Source organism: Taudactylus pleione, unplaced genomic scaffold (genome assembly GCF_031769625.1).
Source record: "Taudactylus pleione unplaced genomic scaffold, aTauple2 ptg000152l, whole genome shotgun sequence".
Taxonomy (NCBI): Eukaryota; Metazoa; Chordata; class Amphibia; order Anura; family Myobatrachidae; genus Taudactylus; species Taudactylus pleione.
In genome coordinates this window covers 249,236-275,461 of record NW_028284554.1, presented here as the reverse complement: position 1 = coordinate 275,461, position 26,226 = coordinate 249,236, and the positions used below count along the sequence as shown (strand labels likewise).

General features: G+C 48.8%; 1 protein-coding gene across 1 annotated transcript; it reads left to right on the top strand.

Moving 5' to 3' along the window:
- The first annotated feature begins 429 nt into the window (after nt 1–429).
- On the top strand, nt 430–25,595 carry UQCR11 (ubiquinol-cytochrome c reductase, complex III subunit XI). The gene is made up of 3 exons (XM_088474284.1): nt 430–557; nt 743–884; nt 25,436–25,595. Exons 1-2 carry the CDS (start codon nt 505–507, stop codon nt 861–863), a joined length of 174 nt encoding a protein of 57 aa, XP_088330410.1. The 5' UTR covers nt 430–504; the 3' UTR covers nt 864–884; nt 25,436–25,595.
- Nucleotides 25,596–26,226: the final 631 nt, after the last annotated feature.

Here is a 26,226-nt window from a genome sequence, read left to right as displayed (position 1 = left end):
CGGTAATACCTTCATAAAATAAGTACTTAGTGCATCGATAAGTTGCAATCTCATGTGAATTTGTTCAGCCCACATAATCGTTGTCTCCATTGTGTGTAAAATGATGAAATCACTTAAATTCGGTTCAATTTATCAGCGTAGCAGTTGTCATAGCAACGCTGAAAAAATCCTGTAAAACAAGTTCATTATGGTATTTATGTGATGTTGCCGGGGTCCTCGGGCCAGGCCGGCCCTCTGATATTGCCTGCAGAGGTCAGGTCATAGGAAGAACAACTCACTGAAAGGCACAATAAGTGGTCAGGTTTAACAATGTAATACGTAGTTACAGTAATATGAAAACATCGTACTTACACAAGAAAATATCAGATGTAATAAAATAGACCCGGCACATGTGAGGACAGCTAAGTCATAAAGCCGTCGGGGCCATTTTGTTCAACACTGCTGGTTCCTGGTAGTAAATAACAGCATTACCATTAGGTCACATTGAGACGGAGAATTGGAGCCATGTTGATCGGCAGAGCACTGGGTCTCCGGTACCAGCAGCTGGCGAAGAATTGGTGAGAAATGGCAGAAAGCTCCTGGCCGCACTGTATAAAGCATGCGGAGTTCCCTGTTATACAGTACAGTCCCGCTGTGCTGCTCCTTTATTCTGTGCTCCAGTTTGATTCTTTAATGTATACAAATGAGTACTTAGTTATTCATGTGTGTATTTGTTTGTGTATAATTCCTTTTCTCTCTCTAGGGCCCCCACTCTGCTCACATGGGGCTCAGTTGCAGGAGTGGGACTAGTTTGGGCTACAGACTGGAGGCTCTTTCTTGATTATGTTCCATACATAAATAGCAAATTTAAGGAGGATAAGTGAATGAACTACGGCAATCTATTTGTAAGTAATAAATGTAGCAATGAGATGTTTTATAGACTTTTTTTATGTATGATATATATATATAATATATATATATATATATATATATATATGTGTATGTGTGTGTGTGTGATATATATTCCACTTTGGCGCGCGCACACACAGCAATATAGACATAATGCCTGAGGTGACTACATAGCTATAATAAGAAAGTTGAGAGTACTCACCGGGGTCTTTTTCACAAGGTGTTTATTACTCACAATAGTATCACATTACAGTGTCTTTGACATCTCAGTAATACACCTTTCATACCACATTGCCGAGTCGTACCCGGGATTTTGTACACGGGTGCGACCCCTTTCAGATTGGTGGCCCAACCCGGCTTATTGCCGGGTCGATGACGTCACCGCCTCCACGTGCTGAGTCGGTGCTTGGAGATGAGTTCATCCTACTGTATGAAATCACCTCCAAGCGCTTGCTCGTCCTATGTTGTGAACAGGTCCCGGGTCACATCGACCTGGGTTATCCGTTTACACTGGATCGCAAGCTGGGTTGAACCCCGTGTTCATCCTCGCTCGTTACCTGGGTTGAAATGCCGGGTTGCGGCGTGTTCACGTGAAATAACCCGGGTTAATGCTGGCAGTGTGAAAAGGGTATCAGGGACTGACCTTCCCCATGACACAACCCACAGCAGACTTCTTGTTTTTCTTTTGTGTGCTGTGGGTTGTTTCCTGAGGAAGGTCGATCTCTGACTGAAACGTCGATGACACTGTGATGTGATACTATTGTGAGTAATAAACTCCTTATGAAATATAAATATATCTCACCATAAAGGCTGACCATCTGCTTATATTATAGTTTTTTTTAGTATGCGCACAGGGTATGTGGAGCAACCTAAAATATTTCTTAGTATATAGTCTCTATATGACCTCTTTTTAACGATGCAGTAAATTTCATTTAATAGTTCTCCTTAGGGACTAGGGGGTCTATTTACTAAGCAGTGTTAGGAGACAGTGAAAAGTGATAAGGAGAAAATCAGCTCCCAACTGTTATCTCACAGGCTGTGTTTGAAAAATGACAGTTGGGAGCTGATTGTCTGGCACCTTATCACTTTTCACTCTGTCTCCTATAACTGCTTAGTAAATAGAGCCCTAGGTTACACAGCAAATCCAGGGTGAGAAACAATAAGTCATGCAATAGCTTCCACACTTAGTTCCATAACTCTTATGATGATGGACAGTAGCAAAAGTCTCTTTTAATGCAAGAAAATGGAGAGATGAAATATTCAATAAACCTCATCAATTTACCCTTCAGTAGCAATGAACCTGTGCCAAGGTGTATGTTTTAAGGCGCATATCCATTACACCAGTAATGAACGACTGTACAATTATGACATCGTTATCGTAGAATCGTTCATTATACTGTGCAGTGCCCACACTGAACGATATGGCGTTCAGTGCAGGCACCCTCCCTCATCCACGAACATGCACAACCTGTCAATATCGGCAGGTTGGGCAGTATGTTTAGGCAATGACAGATGGCGACAACGACCAGCGGGAGCGTGCATCGCTGGTCATTGCCGGCATATTCACTGCACAATTAATGAACGATAACGATGTTGTAATCGTACAATCGTCCATTTATATTGTGTAGTGGATATGCGCCTTAGCTAGTAGCTCTGTACAGATCGATCTGAGGGTGTAGATGAACAGTTTCTCTATAGACAATGGGTCTTATAAACATTTCATGTATCAGTCCAATGTTTATTGAAGCTGGTTCCTAACTAATATTCACATGAATATAGACCTCTAGGAGACACTAGGGCAGGGGTGGCCAGACTTTTGGACTGGGTGATCTACTTTGAAAACTAAAAACCTTTTGTGATCTACCAAGCTCGAAAAAGGGGGCGTGGTATGCAAAAAGAGGGGCGTGACCTCGCAGCAAGGGACGAGGGGTTTGTCCTGCTGAAATCGCATAGTATTCCCAATTCAAATTACTCCACACAGAAGCACAATCTTATTAACATTACACCACATAGTAGTGTCCTTTATTCACAATACGACACACAGTAGTGCCCCTTATACAATGACCACTGTAGTAGTGCCCCTTATGCAATGCCTTCTCTAGTAGTTGTGCCCATTATGCAATGCCTCTATATTAGAGCCCATTATGCATTGCCCCCTTAGTGTTCACTCTAGCTCTGGCGGCAGGCAGGGCGCCAGAGCTAGAGAGGGCACTTCCGTGTGCGCGCCCGAAAAGGGGGCGTGGTCATTGAAAAGGGGGCACGTCTATAAGACGCGTCCCATTTTCGTCACTCTTGGGGGCGTGCCCAGCACTTACACGCCAGGCGGCCCCCAAGCGCTGCCGACAGGGAGAATAGATGCCGGGCGCATGCGCCCTGCGTCTATTCTTGGGCGGTGACCGGGTCACCACACATTTCCCCACCGCGGGACACTGCGACCTGCGGGTGAAGACTGCACCTGCAGGCTGTGAGGGTAGGGTGCTTTTTGCCCTCCATGCTACTGGTATTTACGCTGACAAACAATGTCGGACGCAGATGAGAAGGCAGCTGTGGGCATCCCTATGCTAGCATATTTTTGCAGCTGCGATCACATTAGCGTCCATGTCTGAATCAGGCTCTATTACCGTTCCAATATGAGCACATTCACATGGATTAAATTGGGTCCACACAATTGTTTAGCCCACTGATAATGGTATAGGTTAGTCTTTAAAGTTAATGCACCAATGTCCACTACTGGTGAAATCTGTATTGTAATACTAATGAATTCCCACTGTTGGCTAGTGAAAACTGCATGCTGGGAAAAAGAAAAGTGTTCATATAATAACATACTGTAAAGTGAATGTGAGCTGTTTGCTCTCTCACCGATTCCACTCACAGGTCAGCTGTCCTAGTAGTACTCCCAGCTTATTAACCCTTCAGTGCCGGAATCAATGCAGGGCAGACGGAGTTCCAGCCTGGGTAGATAAGGCAGTAGAAATACTTGCAGCAGCCTGTGTGCTGTGATTAATGGTGACATGGCCACAGTATATTAGACTTGTTTAGCTGTCCAGATAGCCTGTGACACTGACAGCGTTATCATGCTCGATGAAGCTGCTGGGGAGGTCATGGGTGGGTGAATCCCACACTATCACAGTGCTGTGTGCACCCTGACAGCCTGGTGCCTCGCAGCTGGTGGTGAGACTGAGAATCGGGAACAGCAACAGCAAAACTTCTGTTCAGAGCAAAGTTCCACATGGCTGCCGGTCAGACTGGAGAACGCTGCTGTACCACAACACTGGGGGAGTGGCTAGACTTTTTGGGCCAATTGGAAGCCATTCAGCGGAGATACTGTCAACAGTGATTAGCTGGGAAGACACTGAGCATTGCAACAGGTCTGTGAGTCCCAGCGTGTACTGCAGGACCCGCCTATATTTTAAAAACTGGGTCCCTCACTGTCTGTAGCGCGTAAAAACGCGCTATAGCGTGTATTTTGCAAACACTGCGCTCCAGCTTCACTCCAGCGTAGACTCTGCATGTGACTGCTGCTGACAGAAGGCACGCAGGCTCCGCACATGTCGGGTGGTGTGGATGACGTCACCCGCGCACTGCATCACTGGGAACGCTGGCCTCAGAGGCTTCTTTAGTCTCTGATCGCTTCAGAGACCAACGTTCCCAGTTACTGCAGCAAGTTTATCGCGATCTACTGGTGGGAGCTCCGCGAGCTACCGGTAGATCGCGATCGACCTTTTGGCCGGCCCTGTACTAGGGGGTATATTTACTAAAATGGGAGTTTTTAGAAGTGGAATTGTTGCCCCTAGCAACCAATCAGATTCTGTCTTCTAGAAGGTGCTAGTTAAATGTTAAGTAGAATCTGATTGGTTGCTATGGACAACATCTCCATTTCTAAAAACTCACACTTTAGATAATATACCCCTAGGACTCCATTGTGGTAAATTAGCATACTTCTGTACAAGTCCAAAGATTGATATAAAATCGGTGGTTGATCTAGATACCTAAGATATATTGATATGAGTGCTTAAAAATTATCTGTTCTCCATTTCAACACTCACTACCAAGCTCCACACTTTCTGGAAGCAACATTAGAACTGTTTTGGAGCTTCATGTTTTGGGTTTCAATGGCTGAGTGGTTCTACACAATCGTCCGATCACTATGCACAATGCCAAACGTCGGCTGGAGTAGTGTAAAGTACACTGTCGATGGATTCTGGAGTGGTGGACACATCTCTGGAGCAGTGTTTCCAACTCCAAGCCTCAGGGACCCCTAACAGTGCATGTTTTACAGATCTCCTAGTTGGTGTACAGAGGTATTCAGTACTGGCTGACAGATTTTAAAAGATTAATTGTGATACTGAGGAGATCTGTAAAACATGGACTGGAGTTGGGAAACACTGCTTTGAAGTGACGAGTTCATGCGTTACCCTTTGGCAGTCTGTTTGCGTGCCAGGCCTTAACGCCCAACATCAGTGCCCAGCCTCACTAATGCTTTTGTGGCTGAATGCATTGAAATCCCCACAGCCATGTTCTAAAATGTAATGGAAAGTCTTCTCAGATTAGTAGAGACTGTTATTTGTTTATGGTTTGGGAAGATCAACAAGCACATAGATATGTAATGTTTGCATCTCATATAATTTTGGCCATGAATTTGATGTGAGCAATTAGTATCTATTGAAATTATTCTTTGTTCATATGCTATCCAACAAATTTATATTTCAAGCTCCACACTGAATAAAGTTTCTTTTTTATTTGGGTCCAATGTACAGATATTTATTGTTTATTATCTCCCAAATAAAATGCACACTAGATTGTTAAGAATATATTTAGTATAATTAACTTTTGTCCACTATAGGATTTTTTGGGCAGGGTGCCGATTACTGAGGAGGGCACAATTAAATTTTTAAGGACAATATTTTGGACTGGATTTGTTGCTATAACTGTGCAGCGTATTTTAAATTTGGAGAACTAAAGTGTAGCATAGTATTACATATAATTTTTAAACACTTCACCCTTAGATCCTCACCCCCACAATCCACCAGACCACCTCACATGCCCCGTCAGATGTCCCCATATGCCAGTAGACTACCCTACATACCCGATTATGGCCCATCAGCAATGGCCCTTCAAAGAGTTGGATACTAGCAGGCTGGAACAGGTAGCATGCACTGTTAATGATAAAATAGTAATTGGTTAGTGTTCCCGTTAGGCTGTTTTAGCGGGGCGCCGTGCCTTGCCCGATTTTAAAAGGGCAATGCGCCCTGCTCTTTTAGTGGCGCCCCACTAAAACATCCTGCCCTGAGCCTTCCCCACCCGTGGGCCACAGTGTCCCGCAGGTGGGAAAAGTTGCAGTGACCGATCACTGCCAGGTGAATAGACGCCATGCGCACAGCATCTATTCACCATGAGGAGAGAGCTTGGGGAGAAACCCAGCAACTCCGTAAGTGCTGGGCTCGCCCCCAAGTGTGACAAATTAGAGACATGTTTCAAGGACACGACCCCTCCCTGGCCAGCCACACACCTTCGGCGTGCGCATAGACTTCCTTCCGGCACCCTGACCTGCCCGGTCTAGTGGGAACACTACTAGGTAATCTGGTTGGTGGGTAGCTCGGGATGGGGCGGTAGAAAAAAAGGTGGCCACCAGACAGGGAAGCAGTGTGTAACCTGTAGTCACAGAGTAGCGTGGGCATGTTTTAGCAGAAGCACCATACTGTATGCTTGAGGTTACCGTGCTGTACAGCATGATGATGACCAGCAGAGAAGGCACCCAGGCCCGCCCGATCAGGGGGCAATTATGACAACAGGGTTATTTAGAGTGTGGGGTCTCGTCAGCAATCACAGCTACATGCTTCAGTTGCCGCCACCTGCTGCTGCTGAGCTGGCCGCGACGCAGCAGAATCCTGCCCACCTGTACATGTGGAACTCCTCTCAAGTATGGCACTGGCAGGCAAAGAAGCTGCCAAAAGTACTGAGTGAATATGAGAGTATAAATGGTGCCTTGGGTTTCCAGAACTGGCACCCACCCCAGCTAAGCTACACCCCCTGCTGTTTTACTTGCAATTAGTAATTCATGGCACTCCTGTAAAAGGAAGGGCATATTTCTTCATTTAAAAAAATAGGCAGGATGCAGCGTACTGCTCACGGCCTAGTGGCAAACCTATTAATCCTTTAGAAATCACAGCTTGCACAAAAATATCCCAATTAGAGTATACTAATGAAGAGAGCTAATACCACATACTAGGAATTAAGGACCTCATTCAGAGGCGGTCGGAGGATACAAGCGGTCGCTCAGAAACTGGGCGGCCACTTTCATCAGAGACCATCGGGGCTTACGACGAGACCCTAGGGTAGGGTCTCACTTGTCGTAAACCCCGGAGAGCTTCTGGCTCTGTCAGAGCCGGAAGCTCTCCACTGACATCACTAGTGATGTCAGTGGGGCCTCCCCCAAACGGTAGGCGTTCCCATGGGAACGCCTCCGTTTGGGCTGCCACCCCCCCCCCCCGGCCCGCCTTCCAAACGGGGTGAGCTGTCAATCAACATCGACAGCTCGCCCCCTTTGGAAAGAGACCCGCTACGACCGGCGCTGTCGGTCGTAGCGGGTCTCACGCATGCGCACGAGGGAGCCGGCTCCCTCGTGCGCATGCGCACTGGCCAAACATCGAGGCGGTCGTAGACCGTACGGCTGCCTCTGAATAAGGTCCTAAGTTTCTTCTTCAGGGTCCACAGGACCTACCTTGGTGTATGTATAGTTGGAGTGATCCATTGCACCAAACAGTTTACAGCTTTGAAGCTCCCAGCATGCATAGGTCCTCCACCCTGTATACCCCGCCCCCAGCCACAGGCATTCAGTTTTTGTTTGGTGCGCAGCAAGTATCCAGCGGGACTCTGTTTTTTTTTTTCCTTAGTTTTTTTTTCTGAGTTTAGCGGTATTAGGCGCCGAATACGACGCATATACGGCGACTCCTTGTATCTCTGCCAATGCCAGTACCGCTGTATGCCCTGGGGATTTCGGCGGGCCTCAGCGTGGCTCTGCTAGCGGCATCGCTGGGTTCCGGACTGCATCGGATTCACAGAGATGACAGGTAAGATGATTCCTCGTGTGGGGAATCGTGCGTGAAGCAGTCCAGGCATCCGGTGTAGGAGACGCGTCGAAGGCAGCTGCGGGTGAAGGTCTCATTTAAAGTGTCCTTACTGAGGCGGCCAGGGCCACATCGTGTCACCGGTGACGGGTAGTAGACACACTAGAGCGCACTAGGTAGCGTCTACTACTGTGAGGCCAGTGTAGCCGTGCTGTCAAAATCGCAGCTTAGGGGAGATGGCGGATACCCCAGACACTCCTCCCCCAACCCAGACGCAACTTCCAGTTGCAGGTTCTTGTGTCTGGTTTGCTACTTCTGACCACCTTGTGTGTGAGACGCTCACAGTCCACCTTGGGTGCACTGCTGAAAGCTGTTGGTCTCATTTAGGTCTGTGTCCCTGTATACCTCTCCCCTGGGTCAGGTATATAGCACTCTATATCCTACCAATACCCCTGAGGGGCTGGTCAGTTGATTGAGTCCATTTGCATTTGATTATATTTATGCATTGTATGCGACTGTAATGCTAGCTGCTATTTTTATACTGCCTTTTTGTTTTCAAAACTGTCAGATATAGCTATCACTTTGTTTCTCCTCATCCCTCTGAAGGTGTGTGTGTTTTTTCATTTGTGTTAAGTCACATAAAGGTAAAGGAGAGAAAGATGTGCCTCCTGTGCTGAAGTCATGTAAATCCTGTTTGGCAGGCCTGTCTGAGCAGGATTTTCTGCAAGATGGGTTGTGTGGTGTCTGTTGTAAACGGCCACCTTTTTTATCTTGTACACCTGCACAAGAACCACTCTGGGTGGCCTGTTGGTCACAGGTTTTGTCGCATTTGGTGGACAGGGCCGCAGCGTTGTGTGCTCCCGCCACGATACTGCCTCCTGCTATGGGGTACCCACAGCATTTGCATCCTTCTATGTATTTGTCCCCCACGAGGATAGCAGGCCGAATGCTACCAAAGAACAGCTGTCTTATCTCAGTCAGATGCAAGAAGCAGCTATGTTTATGGGAGAAGCGGTCATTGATGCAGGTATCTTGGCTTCTAGGGTATCAGCAACTTTGGTTGTAGCTCGAAGAACCATTTGGCTAAAAACCTGGAAGGCAGATACAGGGTCCAGGAAGGCCCTGGAGTCTTTGCCTTTTGTTGGGAAGGTACAGTTTGGACCAGAGCTGGATGACATCTAAGTCTGCGGGGTTGCCATCTACGACTACCCCTAAGTATAGGCAGTCGTCAGCTTGGTCCTTTCGTCCACAGAGTAGGGCAAAGAGGCAGTCTTCCTTGCAAACCAGGAATCCTGGTCAACCAGAAGTCCTGCTTCCAAGCCGGATGATAAGCCCACTGTCTGATGGGGCAGGCCTCCCCCTTGGGGGGTCTCAGGGTTGGAGGCTGTCTTCTATAGTTTTCTCATGCCTGGCATCAGACTACTACGGATGCCTGGGTTCAAGAGGTGGTCTCATGGTCACGCCATCACGTTGCTGAGGCATCCTCAAAGGTTTGTTGGTACAACCCTTCCTTTAGATCCAGTCAGGTCTTTGTCCTCCTTAATCCCCGTTCCTGTGACCCAACAGGGAAGGGGTTGTTATTCAAACTTGTTTTCTACATCAGGGTCCATAGGGTATCCACAGGATACCTTGGGGTATAGGTGATGACGTCAGGCATCGGGCACCATAGAGTTAAGTTTTCAGCCTCCCAGGATGCACTAGGGTCCCCCTCCTATACCCTGCCCCCGAGCCAAGGCATCTCAGTTTCGTTGTTGCCCGGCTCGGAGTCGGAGCACCTGTTTAGAGGGGGGCTAAGGATAGCCCCTGAAGTTTTCTTCAAGGCAGCTGTGGCTGCCCATCTGGAAGTACAGCATGGACAGTCACTACTGACGTCCATACTGTCTTCCCTACACCCTCGCCGGTACTGATCCGGGGATGCTGGTATGCATCTGGGGTCACAGCGGTGACCCCAGATGTTTCTACTTCAGGGTCCATAGGGGGTCCACAGGGTTGACCTTGGGGTATAGGTTGGGAACCAAATCCGGGCACCAAGCAGTTAAAGCTTTTAGCTCCCAGGATGCACTGGGTCCACTCTCCCTATAACCCCACCCCCAAGCCAGAGGCACCTCAGTTTCAGTTGGTGCCCGGCCGGAGTCGGGTCACCGTTAGCGCAGGGGGAGCTGATTAGCAGCCCCTAAGCTTATTTAACTTTTTTAGGGACAAAGTTTTTTCCATGGACTTTGGACTCTTCAGAGCGGCAGCGTCGGACTGTCCACCCCGCAGCTGCCGCTCCGTCACCCCGCTGGCGCTGAGACGCCAGTACAGATCTGGGGATCTCAGCGGGACCCCAGAGTCTGTACCAGCCGGACTCTGTGGGCGCCCAGGACTGCTGCCGGATCCACGGGGAGCAGGTAAGGTCGCGAATCACCGCTTGCGGTGATCCGCGCATTTCAAATGCAGTCCTGTGCCTCCGGTCTCAAGGGACAGACCGGAGGCGCCAGCAGTGGCGGCGGGCCCCCCATACCCCGTGTGTCCACTAGACCACCAGGGACTTAACGATTGGTGCAGGGAGCCGGCGTCCCGGGGGTTAATAGCCGGCCAGGGGAGGCAGCCTTCCCTGTTACAGCGGCTCCTCCCCTCAGCTCAGCGCGCCTTTCAGTATCCATAGTCTGGCGTCGCTGAGCTGCTTCCTCCGCTGGCCACGCTTCCTCTGAGGTCTCCAGCGGCCATTTTATTTCTGTGGTGCAGCAGAAATCTCTCAGGATGGCAGTTGGTCCAGTCCCCCTGCGTACCTCACCATCAGGTCAGTGTACACAGCGCTGTAGCCTTCCCAGACACTGAATCTGGGCAGTTGAATGCAGTGTAATAGTGCAGTATATTATATGACATGTTTATGTATATATGTACATATCTGCATTGTATGTGACTTATACTAGTGCTGACTGTCTGTACTTTATTCTCTCACCTGTCAGTGTATATCTATCCCTTTTCTTTATCTGCCCTAATACAGCTGTACTTAGGGTGGTTCTGAGACCTCACATTTATATACTTGTTAATATTTGTGAGGTTTGTCACATACTGTTGCGTGTTGCACGTTGCCATATTTTAGATGGAACTGTGTGTTGCATACGCTGAAAATGGGTCCCTGCAGCTAATTTTTGGCATCAGTCAGGACCAGTATAGCACTGCTTAATATTTCCGCCAAGAGGGTTGGTCAGATATGTCTGACCAGGAGATAGAGCATTATACTACACCCATTTTTACTATCCTGCAAGTCATGTGCTGCAGGTGTTAGTGCGGAGGATTTGACTCATAAAGGGTTCTGTATGTGGCGTCATCTGGTGCCGGCCTCTTTCACGACCCCCTTGGGCGGTTTGTTGTCTCGGGATCCTCTCAATTGCGGATCGCCGGGCGGGCCCCATTGTTGTACCTCACTTGGGATTACTTCACCATACTGCCCTTTTCATCTCAGGGTATCTCGCAGCTTCTTGCACTCTTCCCCTGTGAAACAGACTACCGCTCCTTGCAGGGGTTTTTCGCAGTATATGAATTCCCCCTGGTGCCACAATAGTCTGTCATTCCCCTTGCAGGGATTACCACAACAGCCACCCTGGGTGGATGTCGTTTTCTACGAAACGCTAATTGGCGTGGTTGACGCCCTGTGGTTACTTCCCAGTTGGCTCTGCCGTGAACTGGATACTGTTTTGGGCTCTTTCCCTCTTACACGGGGGGAAGCCTATTTAAGGTATTATTATCCCTGCTTTAGGGCTGGTAGCAGGTCCATTCTGGTTAGAGTGAATGTTGACCTGCACCTGTATCATACACCCTCAGTCTTACATGCCTTCGGGTTCCCTGTTGCTGACTAGCGGGTGGATCGCATGGCGGGACTCTGGCTGTTGCCAGATAGGAGGTGTTACAACAGTGTTTGGCCTCCTGTCCCAAATTCCCTGAGGGTCATCACGAGCCCCTCCTGGGGTGGATGGGCGTGTTACTCGTCTGATTACAGACGTTACTACGCCTCCCATTCCTGCGTGGTCGGATTCTTCGGATCCGTAGGTGGTAACTCTGCCTGATATCAGTATACTTGCTTTCAGGGGTTGTTACCCATCCTACCATGGCTATAGCATGGTTGGTTAATACTATTGCATATTGGGCTGATGCATTTGTAACGTTTTTTCCCCTCCAACACGTCGGGGGTTCAAATGTATTTGGTCGCTCACGTAATATATGCAGTTGTCATATGTGGAAATGCCTATATTGGATACCAGTCTCCTAACTTTCAGAGTTCCGGCTGCTACTGTATCCTCCGTAATACCCTATGGCTTCGCTCTGGGAATGCAGAGGTGCAGATACCATCTTTAGGGTTGATATTGTTTGGTCCTGACCTTGACAAGATTGTAGTAACATTGGCAGTATTACTAACGACAAGTTTACCGCTTTCAGCTATGCCCACTACAAGGCCTCAGACTAAGTCTGTTAAGTCTTTTTGTCCTCTGGGTCAGCCTAAAGGTCTGTTTCTTCGTAGACTGTCGGCATCTACCAGGGCCGACATATCCAGTACCGAGCCGGCCTGGACTTCCAGCCGATCCTGCTTCTGAACCTACGGATATCTCTTCAGCCTGACGGGTCAGGCCTACAACTGGGAGATACCGATTTTCTCAGTTCGCCCGGTACTAGTGTCAAGTTGCCGCGGCTACGTGGGTAGGAGGGTACGCCCTCTCTTTGCTCAGGCGGCCTCTTTACAAGGGCCTTACCGATCCAGAAAGCTATGCAGTTGTTGCGGTAAGCGGAGCTAATTAGGCCATCCCCACTATCTCAATGAGGGACTGGTTGTTCTGCTTTCTTTCTGGTGCGGTGGCTGAATGGGCCTCTTTGGCCTATTCTCTGTCTCAATTCCCTGAACCAGTTCCTAAAGCTACCTGGGCTCAGGAGGAAATCCCTATGCTACATCATACGATGTTTGGAACCTGGGGACTTTATGGTATCACTGGATATACAGGACGCGTGCCTACGGGTACTCACAGAGACCTTTCCTCAGCATGGGCTGAGGTTTGCTGTATCACAGCAACACTTACAATTTTTCGGGCTCTGCCTGTTGGGACTGTCCTCAGCCCCACAGAGGTTTACCAGCGGTTTGAATTTTCTGACAGTTCGCCTGTTCAGTATATCCCAATGCTCCTGTACCTGGACGGCCTCCTGCTCTTAGCGGGATCACCGGGGTACTTTACAGCCTGGTCAGGATGACTGTGGCTTCTTCAGGGTGCAGACGTTTAATCAACGGTGAAAAAGTCCTCCCTGCATCCCTCTATGGGTATTCTTCATCTAGGATCCCTACTGGATTCTCAGAATCTGAGAATTCTTCTGGCGTAAGACGGAATCTCCACTCTTCCATTAGGAGTACATGGTTGTCTGCGCAGTCGACATATGTCTTTACACTCTGGGATGCATGGTGGAATGGACTCAGTTCCATTCCAGGCCTTTCCATAATTGGCTCATCTCCAGATGGAACGAGTTTTTTCTGTCTGATCACTGTTCAAACGATGATGCTCTCTCCGGAGGCAAGTCGGTCCCTGTCCGGGTGGCTATGGCCATCTCGTCCAGAGTATTCTTTGCTATGGACAGTGTCTGGTTCGCATCCTTTTCAGTGCAGTTGGACGTCTGTCGATTCCACCCTGTCAATTAACTTACTCTGGCATAACTCTTGTTTCCCGGTGAACCTGAAAAGGTTCAGTCCGACAGGGTCATGACAGTGGCTTCCTTTTTAGCAACACTGTTCGTTGGGTGGCAATGACAGGTATGTCACATATTCGGACATAGTCCGAGGGTCTCCTCCCGACCATCTCGGCAGCGTTCATTTCAGGAGCTCTCCATTGGGAAGCGGGAGTCCTCAGCCGTCACGACGTGCATCCCGGGGACTAGTCTCTTCCCCAAGAGAGGTTTCATCTCCTGGTGAGCAGGGGGGGCCCCCCTGAGGTGACCCTCATGGCCTTCTGACTTTATCACACTATGGTGTTACAGTCCAGCTCTGGGGATTCTGAAGCAACCTTCAGCGACTCTTTGTCGGTGAAGTGGTCCTTCCACTTTGTGTACCTGTGTTCTCCAGTCTCCCTTCTTCCTCAAGGTCTTTGGAAGTGTTTCAATTGAGACGGAGATGCTTTCCCAGCTGGTGGCTCCTGATTGCCCCAGATGTCAGGGGTACTTGGATTTTCGGAGTCTCTCCATCGATACTCCATTCCTGATGCTTCGCTGCCCGGACCTGTTGTCTCAGGGTCCTTGGTTTTGCTTTGGACCTGGGTCGTTTGTCTTTGACTGTGTCCCTACAGTGGTCTTACGGCTTCCCTGGCTTTGTCATCGTTGGAATGATTAGAGCACATGGATCAGCTTTTGCTGGGACCTACCACAAACTGTGGCAGCCATAAATCTTATGGTATTGTACCTGTCGATACAATCCTCCGGTGTCCAGGATTTCCAGATATTCTGGCATTCCTTCCGGCTGGCTTGGGTTTCACACTTGGCCTGGTCTTCCTGACAGTGCAGATCTCTACACTGTCAGTATGGTTAAGATATGGAATTGCTTCACTCTGGTATCCAGTTCATCCTTTGGAGTGTTTTCTTGATTATGCCTCCATTTGTCCTCCCTAGGGACTCCTTGGGAGTAAGTAGTGGTTCTTCGTTACCTCCGGGGACAGTCAATGGAACCGCTGGTTGTGATAGCCATTACATGGTCTGTTGCTTAGGCTCTCTCTTTCTCTCAGGGTGTTTATATGAACCAGGAGAGTGTCTGAATTGGGAGCGTTCTCATGTGGCTCCCTCTTCTAGAGGGCATCATGTCAGGGTGTGAGTTGCTCTCGCCCTGTGTTTCTTCTTAGTGGTTTTCAGGTTCCATATTATTCTGGAACTTATGGTACGGCCATTCTGTCCCCAGTCCTCTCGGCTGGTGTGGCCTCATTGACTGTGGTCCGGCCTCTTTGGATTTATGTGATCCGTTCAGGTTCCTTACGGAAATCGGACTCCTTATTGGTGGTCTGAGATTTCTGGTTTTGACAGGAAAGGATGGCCGGCCTATAACCAAATGTTGGCTGGATGGCCTCGTAGGTCTTCCTCAGGGGCCTACCCATGGGTAGGCCTTTCTGTTGTTGATGCTTGTTTTTTCTCGGGCCATGTAACCCTCGTAGGCGGCTCGCTGTGGCGCCTCGGCTGTTTTGCCTTACTAGGTGGCCACGTGGTCTTCTGTCCACACCTTTTTAAGGTTCTAGGCATTGGTTTCCTTTGCCTCTCAGGATGCTTCCTTTTTGGCAACGGATTCTCCTCTCAGCACAGGAGCGTCCCCACCCTTGGTTGAACTGCTTTGGGACATCCCCAAGGTCAACCCTGTGGACCCCCTATGGACCCTGAAGTAGAAAACAAGAGATATGGTAAGAACTTACCTTTGTTATCTCTGTTTCTACGAAGTCCATAGGGTCCACAGGGCGCCCGCCCTGACGCACCTGGCTTCATATGGGCTGTGTGGCTGGTCACCGGTTTTCCGTCTCCCATTTCTGTGAGTATGGTTATTGAGTGTTCCAGTTTTCTCTCTCTTTTTCTCTCCTCCTCCGGCCTTTGGCTACTTACAAACTGAGGTGCCTCTGGCTTGGGGGTGGGGTTATAGGGAGAATGGACCCAGTGCATCCTGGGAGCTAAAAGCTTTAACTGCGTGGTGCCCGGATTTGGTTCCCAACCTATACCCCAAGGTCAACCCTGTGGACCCTATGGACTTCGTAGAAACAGAGATAACAAAGGTAAGTTCTTACCATATCTCTTGTTTTTTGGACCATGGCTGGATTCAAGGGGGGCAGCAGGTAAGCAGCGGGGTCCCGCGGTGGGTCCCCGCTGAAACATGGTCCAGAGTCCCCAGGCAGGGGGCTCCCTGGGGACTGCCTGCAGCGTGGAGCCAGGTAACAAACCTGCGCTTCCACTACCGCTGAGCGGTAGCGCTGCGGCGTCCCAAGGGTTAATTGCATGCCAGGGGAGCGCGCCTTCCCTGTACACAGCCGGCACCTCCCCCGCTGCACACAGCCCTCTTTGCACCTGCCGATTGGCCCTGTGGCAGCGCTCCTCCCCCAGGCCGGCCTCCTCTCTGCTCCTCGGTGGCCATCTTTATGGAAGCATGGTGAACGCTGCTGGAAGCTGCTGATCGGTGGCATCGTGGTCTGGGTCCCCCGGCATACCTCCTCCGTTGGAACAGGTCTGTGTATGCAGCGCTGTGTCCTACCAGGCCCTGTGTCTGCGTAGTTGAGGATCAGCGCTGATAGTGCAGGGATTAATTTCTTTGCATTGTATGTAACTGCTGCTAGCATCTGCTGCCTGTACTTTCACTTTCTACTGTCAGCTTTTTCACTGTCCCTGCTTTTCTTCTACTAAAGCCCTTGCGGTGCGGTGATTGCAGGGCGGTTCTCCCACTATACTAACGAGTATCAGTGAGAGGGGTCACATACTTGCCATCATGTCTGAGAGTGATTTTCCTCTCCAGCTTCTGTGTACTACGTGCAAGGTACCTATAGCGGAGGGGGAGGGTAGCGCGGAGGGGCTTTGTCGGCAGTGTTTTTTATTGGCGCGACCAATTACTGTCACTGCTTCGGTACAGGAACCGCCCTGGGCTTGTTTCGCCAAAGCGCTCACAACCCTAGTGGGCCAGTTAGCTCCGCAACCTGCGTTCTCTCAGATGGGATTGTCCCAGCAGTCAGCGGTGTCGTCACCCATGCAGGGGTTCCCGAGACAACTGATGGTACCCCACAGTCTCCCTATTTCCCCTCCTAAGGTCTCTCAGGAGCCTGCGTGGGTTAATTCGCTGACAAGCTCTGTACAGCATTTGTCGGATGTGTTACAAGGGGAGTCTGTTGCGGCCTCACAAGCGGCTGGTGGCGTCTCTGTCTGCTCCTTATGAGGATGATGACGGGGCGTCCGATGATGGGGAGATTCTGGATCTTTCTGACGAAGAACCTCCCCGTACTAAAGAGTCGGACGCTAAGTCTAAGGTTTATATTCCTGGCCTTATTCGTGCAGTCCGCACAGCTTTAGTTATTGAGGATGATGATCCTCCGGTGTCAAAGTCCAAATATGCCTTTTTCAAGGATATTAAGGGTGACGCCACAGTGTTTCCTCTTTCTGGTCAGTTAGTAAACCATTTAGAGGAGGCGTGGAAACATCCTGGCAAACGGTATAAGCCTCAAAGACGTTTAGCGGTGGCTTATCTGTTTGCGGACAATTCTTTCTCTAAGTGGGAATCCCCTCCTCAGGTGGATTCTCATGTGACACGCCTAGTACGAAGTGCCACATTGCCCATGCCCTCCATGTCCTCCTTGAAGGATGCTACGGACCGTAAGGTGGAGATCTGCTTAAAGTCCATTTATTCCCTCGCTATGGGCATCCAGACCGGCTATGGCCGTATGTTGGGTAGCCAGAGCTATGGAGCGCTGGGCCGATAGTTTGGAGACGTCTTTGGTTTCCGACTGTTCGGCTGAACAGTCCGAGTTGATAGGCAACCTCCGGGATTCGGCCACTTACATCAATGAAGTGGCCTTGGATATTAGTACCCTCACTTCTCGCATTTCCTAGGCAGCTGTGGCTGCTCGTCGCACCTTATGGTTGCGATCCTGGAAGGCGGACGCTGATTCCAAAAAGGGATTGAAAGCTTTGCCATTTAATGGAGAAGCCCTCTTTGGTCCGGATCTGGACAAAATTGTGGCCACGCTGGCGGCAGCCAAGTCTGCATGTCTCCCGTCTGCTGCGGTCCCTTCCAGTTCGGGTACGTTGTCCTTTCGGCCTTATAGGGCCCAGGGTAGGCCTAAGGCACAGTCCTAAGAAATCGGCCAAGCCCAGGAAACAGGCCTGGAGTACCAGACGTCCGGCCCCTAAGTCTGATGACAAGCCTGCGGCCTGACGGTCCGGGCCTCCCTTTGGGGGATCCCAAAGTGGGAGGCCGCCTGCTGCAGTTCGCCCAGTATTGGTCGGCAACTACGACAGACACTTGGGTTCACGAGGTGGTTTCTCACGGGTATGCCCTCTCCTTTCGGCACAGGCCCCCATCCCGATTCTTCACCACGGGTTTTCCCTTAGACCAGACCAAAGCCATGGAACTGCGGAAGGTTTTGCACACTATGCTCCAGGCTGGAGTTATAGTGCCTGTTCCATTCTCCCAGAGGGGCCAGGGTTTCTATTCCAATCTTATTTTTGGTGCAGAAACCCAATGGGTCGTACCGTCCGATTCTCAACCTAAAGGCCCTCAACAAGTCCTTGCGGGTGCCCCGGTTTCGGATGGAGACCATACAGTCCATTATTCTGGCGCTGGAACCTGGGGATTACATGGTGCCGTTGGACATACAGGACGCTTACCTGCATGTCCCTATTCTTTTGCTTCACCAACAGTTCCTCAGGTTTGCGATCCACAACGACCACTTTCAGTTCCGGGCGTTACCTTTTGGCCTGGCGACAGTACCACGTGTATTCACCAAGGTTATGGCGGTCATGGCGGCGTCCCTGAGGCTGCAGGGAGTCCGCTTGTTGCTGTACCTAGACGACCTTTGTTGGTAGCAGGGTCTCCAGAGCTCCTTCTACGCCACTTGGATCTGACGATTGCAGTACTGCAACGCCACGGCTGGTTGATAAACTGGCAAAAGTCCACCCTGATCACGTCCCAGAGGATTCTGCACCTCGGAGCCTTATTGGACTCCAGTCAGCAGAGGATCTTTGTGACGGGGGGAAAAGATCCTCTGCAGCAATTGATCCTGTCCAAATGGAATGGACTGCCTCAGAGTCTAAAATCCCAGACGATGCTGCTCACTCCGGAGGTTCACCTGTCCCTTGTCTGGTGGTTGCAGACGACCCATCTCAGGTCGTCCGTTTTGGGTGGAGAACTGGGTCCTATTTACAACGGAAGCCAGCAGGCACAGCGGGTTCTCCAAGGTCACCCCGTGCAGGTCCAGTCGGACAACGCCACCACCGTGGCCTACATAAATCGTCAAGGAGGAACCCGAAGTCGGGCGGCACTCGTAGAGGTGTCCCGCATTCTGGCCTGGGCGGAGCGCAATCTCTCGGCCATATCAGCAGTATTCATCCCGGGAGTTCTCAACTGGGAGGCGGACTTTCTCAGTCGCCAGGACGTTCATCCGGGGGAGTGGTCCCTGCACCAGGACGTCTTTCAACTTCTGGTGGACAGGTGGGGTCTTCCAGAGATCGACCTCATGGCATCACGGCACAACAACAAGTTGCCGGTGTACAGGTCTCGCACAAGAGACGAAAAGGCGTCTCTGGTGGATGCTCTGTCCGTCCAGTGGACATTCCAGTTTGCTTATCTATTTCCTCCGTTTTCACTTCTTCCTCGGGTAATCCGGAAATTCAAACAGGAAGGAGGAACGCTCCTGTTGATAGCTCCCGCGTGGCCCAGGAGGCACTGGTTCTCAGACCTTCAGGGTCTGTCCGTGGACAAAAAAATATTTATATAACAGTGCGATTCAATATAGGATGCAGCTAGGACAATAAATAGAGGTCACAAAACTCTATATACATAGACATACAACAAAAACAGTAAAGTCCTAGCGCTTCCTTCTAGGTCAATGTAAAATGGCAAATGTGGTTCCCTCCTGCAGATTCTTTTAAATGAAGATCCCTTTTTAGGTGGTTCTTCTTTTCTTTCTCCACGTTAATTGCCACCAGGCATATATTCCAGATATATATAAAAGAAAAAAGATTGCCAAATATAGTGAAGTACAATCTTTTTATTTGAACAACAATTTAAAATATATTATCCTCCAGCACTTTAAGGGTTTAGGTAACGTACCAGATGGAGAGGTGTATCTGCACACCAGCAAACACATGCGAATCAGGACGCAATCCCGGAAAAAGCCCCTGTCTTCACGATCACTGATGTAGCCAAACAGCTCCTCACATTTGTGGTTGTACCTTCCCCTTGAACACCAACGCGTTTCAACAATTGTAGTCTTTGTCAAGGTTACTGTTTTTGTTGTCTGTCCGTGGACAGTCCTCTGCGGTTGCCGCTGCGTCCGGACCTACTGTCTCAGGGTCCTTGTCTTCACCCGGACCTGACTCGGCTGTCTTTGACGGCGTGGCTGTTGAGACGGCTATGCTAAGGTCCAGGGGTTTTCCAGCTCTGTAGTACGAACTATGCTAAGAGCCTTCTTCTGCAAGAATATACCATCGTGTGTGGCATACGTCATTCCAATGGTGTCGGCCGAGAGGTTATGCACCTCGGGAGTTCTGTCTGTCTAGAGTGTTGGCTTTCCTACAGGCGGGACTAGACCATGTGCTTCGCCTTGCTTCTCTGAAGGTGCAGGTGTCTGCCCTGTCCGTCTGGTTCCATCGTAGGATTGCTACAATCCCTGATGTACGCACCTTTTATGCAAGGTGTTCTTCGAATTCAGCCGCCATTTGTTCCACCGGTGGCGCCTTGGGATTTAGCTGTGGTCCTGAGGGCTCTCCAGGGACCGCCGTTTGAACCACTGGGCTCAGTGGACCTTAAATGGCTGACAGCTAAAACAATTTTCCTTCTGGACATCGCTTCGGCCAGACGTGTTTCTGACTTAGGGGCTCTATCCTGTAGACGCCCTTTTCTGATTTTTCATGGGAACAGGGCAGTGCTGCGCAGTCATCCTGAATTTCTTCCCAAAGTTGTTTCACGTTTCCATATCAACGAGGAAATTGTTGTGCCGGCTTTTAACTCACCCGACCTGTCAGTGAGGCCACTTTGGACGTTGTGCGGGCCTTAAGGATTTATGTTGACCGCACCTCGTTTTGGAAGTCGGACACCTTGTTTGTCCTCTATGGCTTCCGTAAAAAGGGTTGGCCTGCTTCAAAGCAAACTTTTGGCAGGTTGGATTCGGATGGCAATTTCAGAGGCTTATCTTCATGAGGGTCTTCCAGTTCCATCCTCTGTGAGGGCTCATTCCACTAGGTCTGTGGGTCCTTCGTGGGCAGCTCGACGTGGTGCCTCTGCAGTCCAGATCTGCAAGGCTGCCCCGTGGTCCTCTGTCTATACCTTTGTGAGGTATTACGCGTTTGACACCTTTGCTTCTCAGGATGCTTTCTTCGGGCTGCGGATTCTCCTTTCAGCACAGGAGCGTCCCCATCCTTGTAGGATACTGCTTTGGGACATCCCCAAGGTATCCGGTGGATACCCTATGGACCCTGATGTAGAAAATATAAGATATGGTAAGAACTTACCTTTGTTATCTCTCTTTCTACGAAGTCCATAGGGTTCCACAGGACTCCCGCCCTGTCGCACCTGTGCTGCAGATGGGCTTTACTCTGGGCACCGGTTTTTCCGTCTCCCTCTGGTGAGAATGTGATTCTTGTGTGTGTCCAGATCTTTTTTTCTCTCTCTTCCTTCTCCTCCTCCGGCCTATGGCTTGGTACGTAACTGAGATGCCTTGGCTCGGGGGCGGGGTATAGGAGGGGGACCCTAGTGCATCCTGGGAGGCTGAAACTTAACTCTATGGTGCCCGATGCCTGACGTCATCACCTATACCCCAAGGTATCCTGCGGATACCCTATGGACTTCGTAGAAATAGAGATAACAAGGGTAAGTTCTTACCATATCTCATATTTTTGTTTCAGGAACCGAATGGGTCACATTGCCCTATCTTGAATTTGAAGTCTCTCAACAGATTCATCCATGTGCCCAAATTCCGTATGGAAACCCTATGGTCGATTATGCTGGCAATCCAGCTTGGAGATTTCATGGTCTCCCTAGACGTACAGGATGCATCTCTGCATGTTCCTATTGCACAATCTCACCAAGGATTTCTGAGATTGGTGGTAGATCAGCAACATTATAAATTTCAGGATCTACCCTTTGGGCTGGCCACAGCCCCTCGGGTATTTACCAAGATAATGGCAGTCATGACATCTCATCTCAGACGACAAGGGAGTCGGGATACTGCCATATTTGGACGACCTCCTGATATTGGCACGATCTCAGGAGATATTAAAATGTCATCTTCAGATGACCATTGTCTGCCTACATGAGCACGGCTGGATAATCAATTGGAAAAAGTTCTTTCTCCAACTCTGCAAAAGGTGCACTTGGGGGCACTGCTGAACTCTCTGGGTCAGAGGATTCTACTACCAGAAGACAAGATTGCGGCACTACAATCCTGTGTGCACAGTCTACTTTACAAGCAAGAAGTGTCAGTTCACTTGGCAATGCAGGTGCTGGGCTGTATGGTATCCACATTCGACATGGTGGCTTATGCCCAGTTCCACTCCAGGTCCCTGCAGCAATGGATTCTATCTCATTGGGATTGTCAGTATCATCGGATAAAGTCTCAGATGATCCGCATTTCGCCCGAGGTTTGGCTCCCCCTCGCCTAGTGGCTGCAGAAGACTCATCAAGATAAGGGTCGCCCGTTATGGGTCCCAGGTACTCCTCACCACGGATGCAAGTCTGCGAGGATGGGGTGCGGTGTCAGGTCATCACACCTTTCAGGGAAGGTGCACGCCTCAGGAAAGTCACCTACAGATAAATGTTTTCAGAGCGCTCATTCTGGCACAGGACCTCCTTCACGGCAGGCCTGTCCAGATTCAGTTCAACAGCGTGACTGCAGTGGCCTACATCATCAAGAAGCCACATGAAGTCCGGCAGCCATGAGGGAAGTGGCGAACATTCTGCTGTGGGCAGAATGCAATGTTCTTGCAATATTCATCCCAGGAGTCCTCAAGTGGGAAGCGGACTTTCTAAGTCACCAGGACATACACGCCGGAGAATGGGCTCTTCATTCGGACGTCTTTCAAATCCTGGTGGACAAGTGGGGACTAAAAGACGTAGACCTCGTGTCACGCCACAACCACAAGGTCCCCAGGTACGGGTCCAGAACAAGGGACCCCTCAGCCGCCTTTGTGGAGCTCTGGTGATGAGGTGGGACTTCAGGTTGGCATATTAGTTTCCTCCAATCTCCCTCCTCCCAAGGGAGGTCAAAAAGTTCAAGCAGGAAGACGGCAGCTTAATACTAATAGCTTCTGCCTAGCCCCGCACACACTGGTTCACAGATTTGACGTGTCTATCCATAGACAGTCCACTTTCACTGCCTTTACGACTGGATTTGTTAGTGCAGGGTCCCTGCCTATATCCGGATTTACCTCGGCTGGCTTCAACTGCATGGCTCTTCAGTCTTCCATCTTAAAACCGGAGGGTTTCTCTACCTCTGTGATCCAGATGATGCTAAGGGCAAGGAAGCCTGCTTCTGCCCGCATCTATCACCGGATTTGGCATTCATTTTTTCTTTGGTGTTCCCACAGAAATTATGACCCTACGGTCTTCAAGGCCTCATGAGTGCTTGCTTTTCTTCAGGCTAGGTTAGACTTAGGTCTTTGCCTAGCTACCTTGAGAGTTCAGGTATCTGCATTGTCAGTTTGGTTCCAGCACAGAATTGCTCCCCTGACAGATGTTAGAACATTTTTGCAGGGGGTTCTCCGTCTGTAACCTCCGGTGGCACCGTGTGATATGTCATTGCAAGTTGCTGCCTTTGAACCCTTGGATAAGGTGGACCTTAGATGGTTGACGGTAAAGACGCTTTTTCTTCTCGCTATTTCCTCAGCTCGCAGAGTTTCTGATTTGGCAGCACTGTCATGACGCTCTTCATATTTGATTTTTCATCAAAATAGAGCTGTCCTCTGTACTAGAGCGGGTTACCTTCCAAAGGTGGTGTCCCTTTTTCATATGAACAAGGAGATTGTAGTACCTGCCTTTCTGTCTTCAGACCTTTCTAGGGGTGAAGCTTCACTGTATGTGGTCCGAGCTCTGCGTATCTATGTGGATCGTACCAACTCCATCAGGAAATCAGATGCGCTCTTTGTGTTTTATATGGTTTTCACAAACTAGGCTGGCCAGCTAACAAACAGACTTTGGCTTGCTGGCTGCGTGTGACTATTTCTCAGGTCTATACACAGGCTGATCTCCCTGTACCGAACAAGGTGACAGCACATTCTACTCGGTCTGTGGGACCATCGTGGGCGGTTAGACATGGCGCCTCAGCTGAACAACTGTGCAAGGCGGCCACTTGGTCTTCCATCCATACCTTTATCAAATTCTGTGCATTTGATACTTTTGCCTCCCAGGATGCTTCCTTTGGGTGGCGGATTCACTCCGCTTAGGAGCGTCCCCACCCTTAAGGGAACTGCTTTAGGATGCCCCCAAGGTAGATCCTATGGACCCTGAAGAAGAATAAGAGAGTTATGGTATAACATACCATACCATAGTTAACTCTCTTTCTTCAAGGTCCATAGGGTCCACAGGGCACCCACCCTGACGCACCTGGCCTCAGTTGGGATCTGTTACTTTCTTTTTGTTTCACTGATTCCCTCTTCGTGTTTTGAGAGTTTCTTGTGTACATTGTACTTCCTTCTCCACTGTCCGTGTATTGCTGTTGGGCTTGTTTACAAACTGGATGGCTGGGGGCGGGGTATACAGTATAGGGAGGAGGACCTATGCATGCTGGGAGCGTCAAAGCTGTAAGCAGTTTGGTACAATGGATCACTCCAACTACATACCCCAAGGTAGACCCTATGGACCTTGAAGAAAAAAGTTAACTAAGGTATGTTATACCATAGCTCTTTTTTTTAGCATATAAGTTGCACTCAGCGTATTCCTTTATAAACTGATCTATAAATAACCCCTCTAAAAGTAGTTATGTAATAATTCCTTGTGTTCTACCAACCTTAATAAGACGCCACAACTCCAAATTGTGATATTTATTTCCATTTCTTGGTGCACTCTCAGCTGCTATGTGTACGTTCATTATTTTTCTAGTGTATCTTCTCTTTTTAATTACATTTCCATTCTGTTTACTGTGTTATTTTCAAACTCAATAAACATCTATTTCATAATGGGATAGTTCAGGTGACATAATCATCTGCACGGCATCTAATCACACTGCACACTGGGCAGCCCAGCGTCTCCATGAGTGTGGCCTACAGTGATGAAAAGGGGGTGCATCTAAAAGCCACACCCCTTTTTATTCGGGTGTGTACGGAAGTGCCCTAATTAGGTAGCCGTCCAGCCTCTAGAATTAACACTATTATTTATAATTTTCAATTCTGGGGCCTCATTTAATCCTTTTGGGTGTAAAAATTATATTTTGAAGAGATGTAAAAGCATATGCCAACCCTTACATATAGATTTACGGTATTTTTCCGTTGAGTTCAAATTGCCCTTTTTTCACTACAAAGCTACATGACCCATCTACTTATAACATTGCTGAATCCTGTTATTGTATACTATTGGCTACATTCTGAGCCTATGCAGAATTTATTCCCTATTACCATAAATTGTGTATGTGTGAGCAAGTATGGTTCAGGTGTATTGGGTTTTGTGTGCGTCCTGCTGAGTTTTTGAAAAAAAAAAAAATAATATTCTGAAATATGATGCATGTGTTTTCATTTGTATGTATATGTCCATGTTGTAGTGTACTTGTATCTATTTACATCTGACTTTTTTTTTTTTCCTCTCTCAGATTACTGGTGGCTATGGGATCTATGGAAGTGAACAAACATACATGTGAAAGTTATTCACTATGACAATTGTGCGCCCCTCTTATTTTTTTCAATGAAATTATTAATAATTTCTAGACCTTTTTTGCCTGCACAATTCTAAATAAAACAGTTTCTATACTATTTGTTTTGAGATATAGGTTAAGCATGTTGACTGAATAGGTTTTATAAGTGTATTTACATAATATAACTAAATTCCTTTTGTGTAATCTAATTTAAGGTAATGGAGGCATTCATTTTAAATTGATGGTGTACAATTATTTTGCGATAAGCAGGATGTAAGCAGGTTTCTCCAGCCAAATATGTAACTATTAATGTGAATCCAAATACAAAGAAAGGACTGAAGTTGGGGCTTGTCTTTTAAGTCTGGAGCAGTTGTAAATTTCTTTTTCAGGTACTTAAATTTGGCATCTACTTAAAAACCTAGACAAGCTGATAATGCATACATGGGTTGTCTGGCATAAGCAATAGCACTGATGAACAATCTGTTTGCAATTGAGCATGATTATTATTATTGTTTACTTATATGACGCCACAAGTGTTCCGCAGTGCCTTACAGAGTACATAACCAAAAAAGTGACATACAATGCAAGACATAATATACATTGGTGGCCATAACACCCAAATAAGCAACAGAGCTTAAGCAACCAAGCGTTAGGAGCCCTAGTGGTGAGTAAGAAGTAGATGAAAATAAAGTAAGGAGAAGCACAAGAGGGTAGAGGGCCCTGCTCGCAAGAGCTTACTCTCTCACGGG

Excerpts from the sequence above, each read along its gene's own strand:
- UQCR11 (XM_088474284.1), top strand. The coding sequence starts at position 505 with ATGTTGATCGGCAGAGCACTGGGTCTCCGGTACCAGCAGCTGGCGAAG. Across the intron at positions 558-742 it reads CAGCAGCTGGCGAAGAATTG|GGCCCCCACTCTGCTCACAT; the intron begins GTGAGAAATGGC and ends TTCTCTCTCTAG.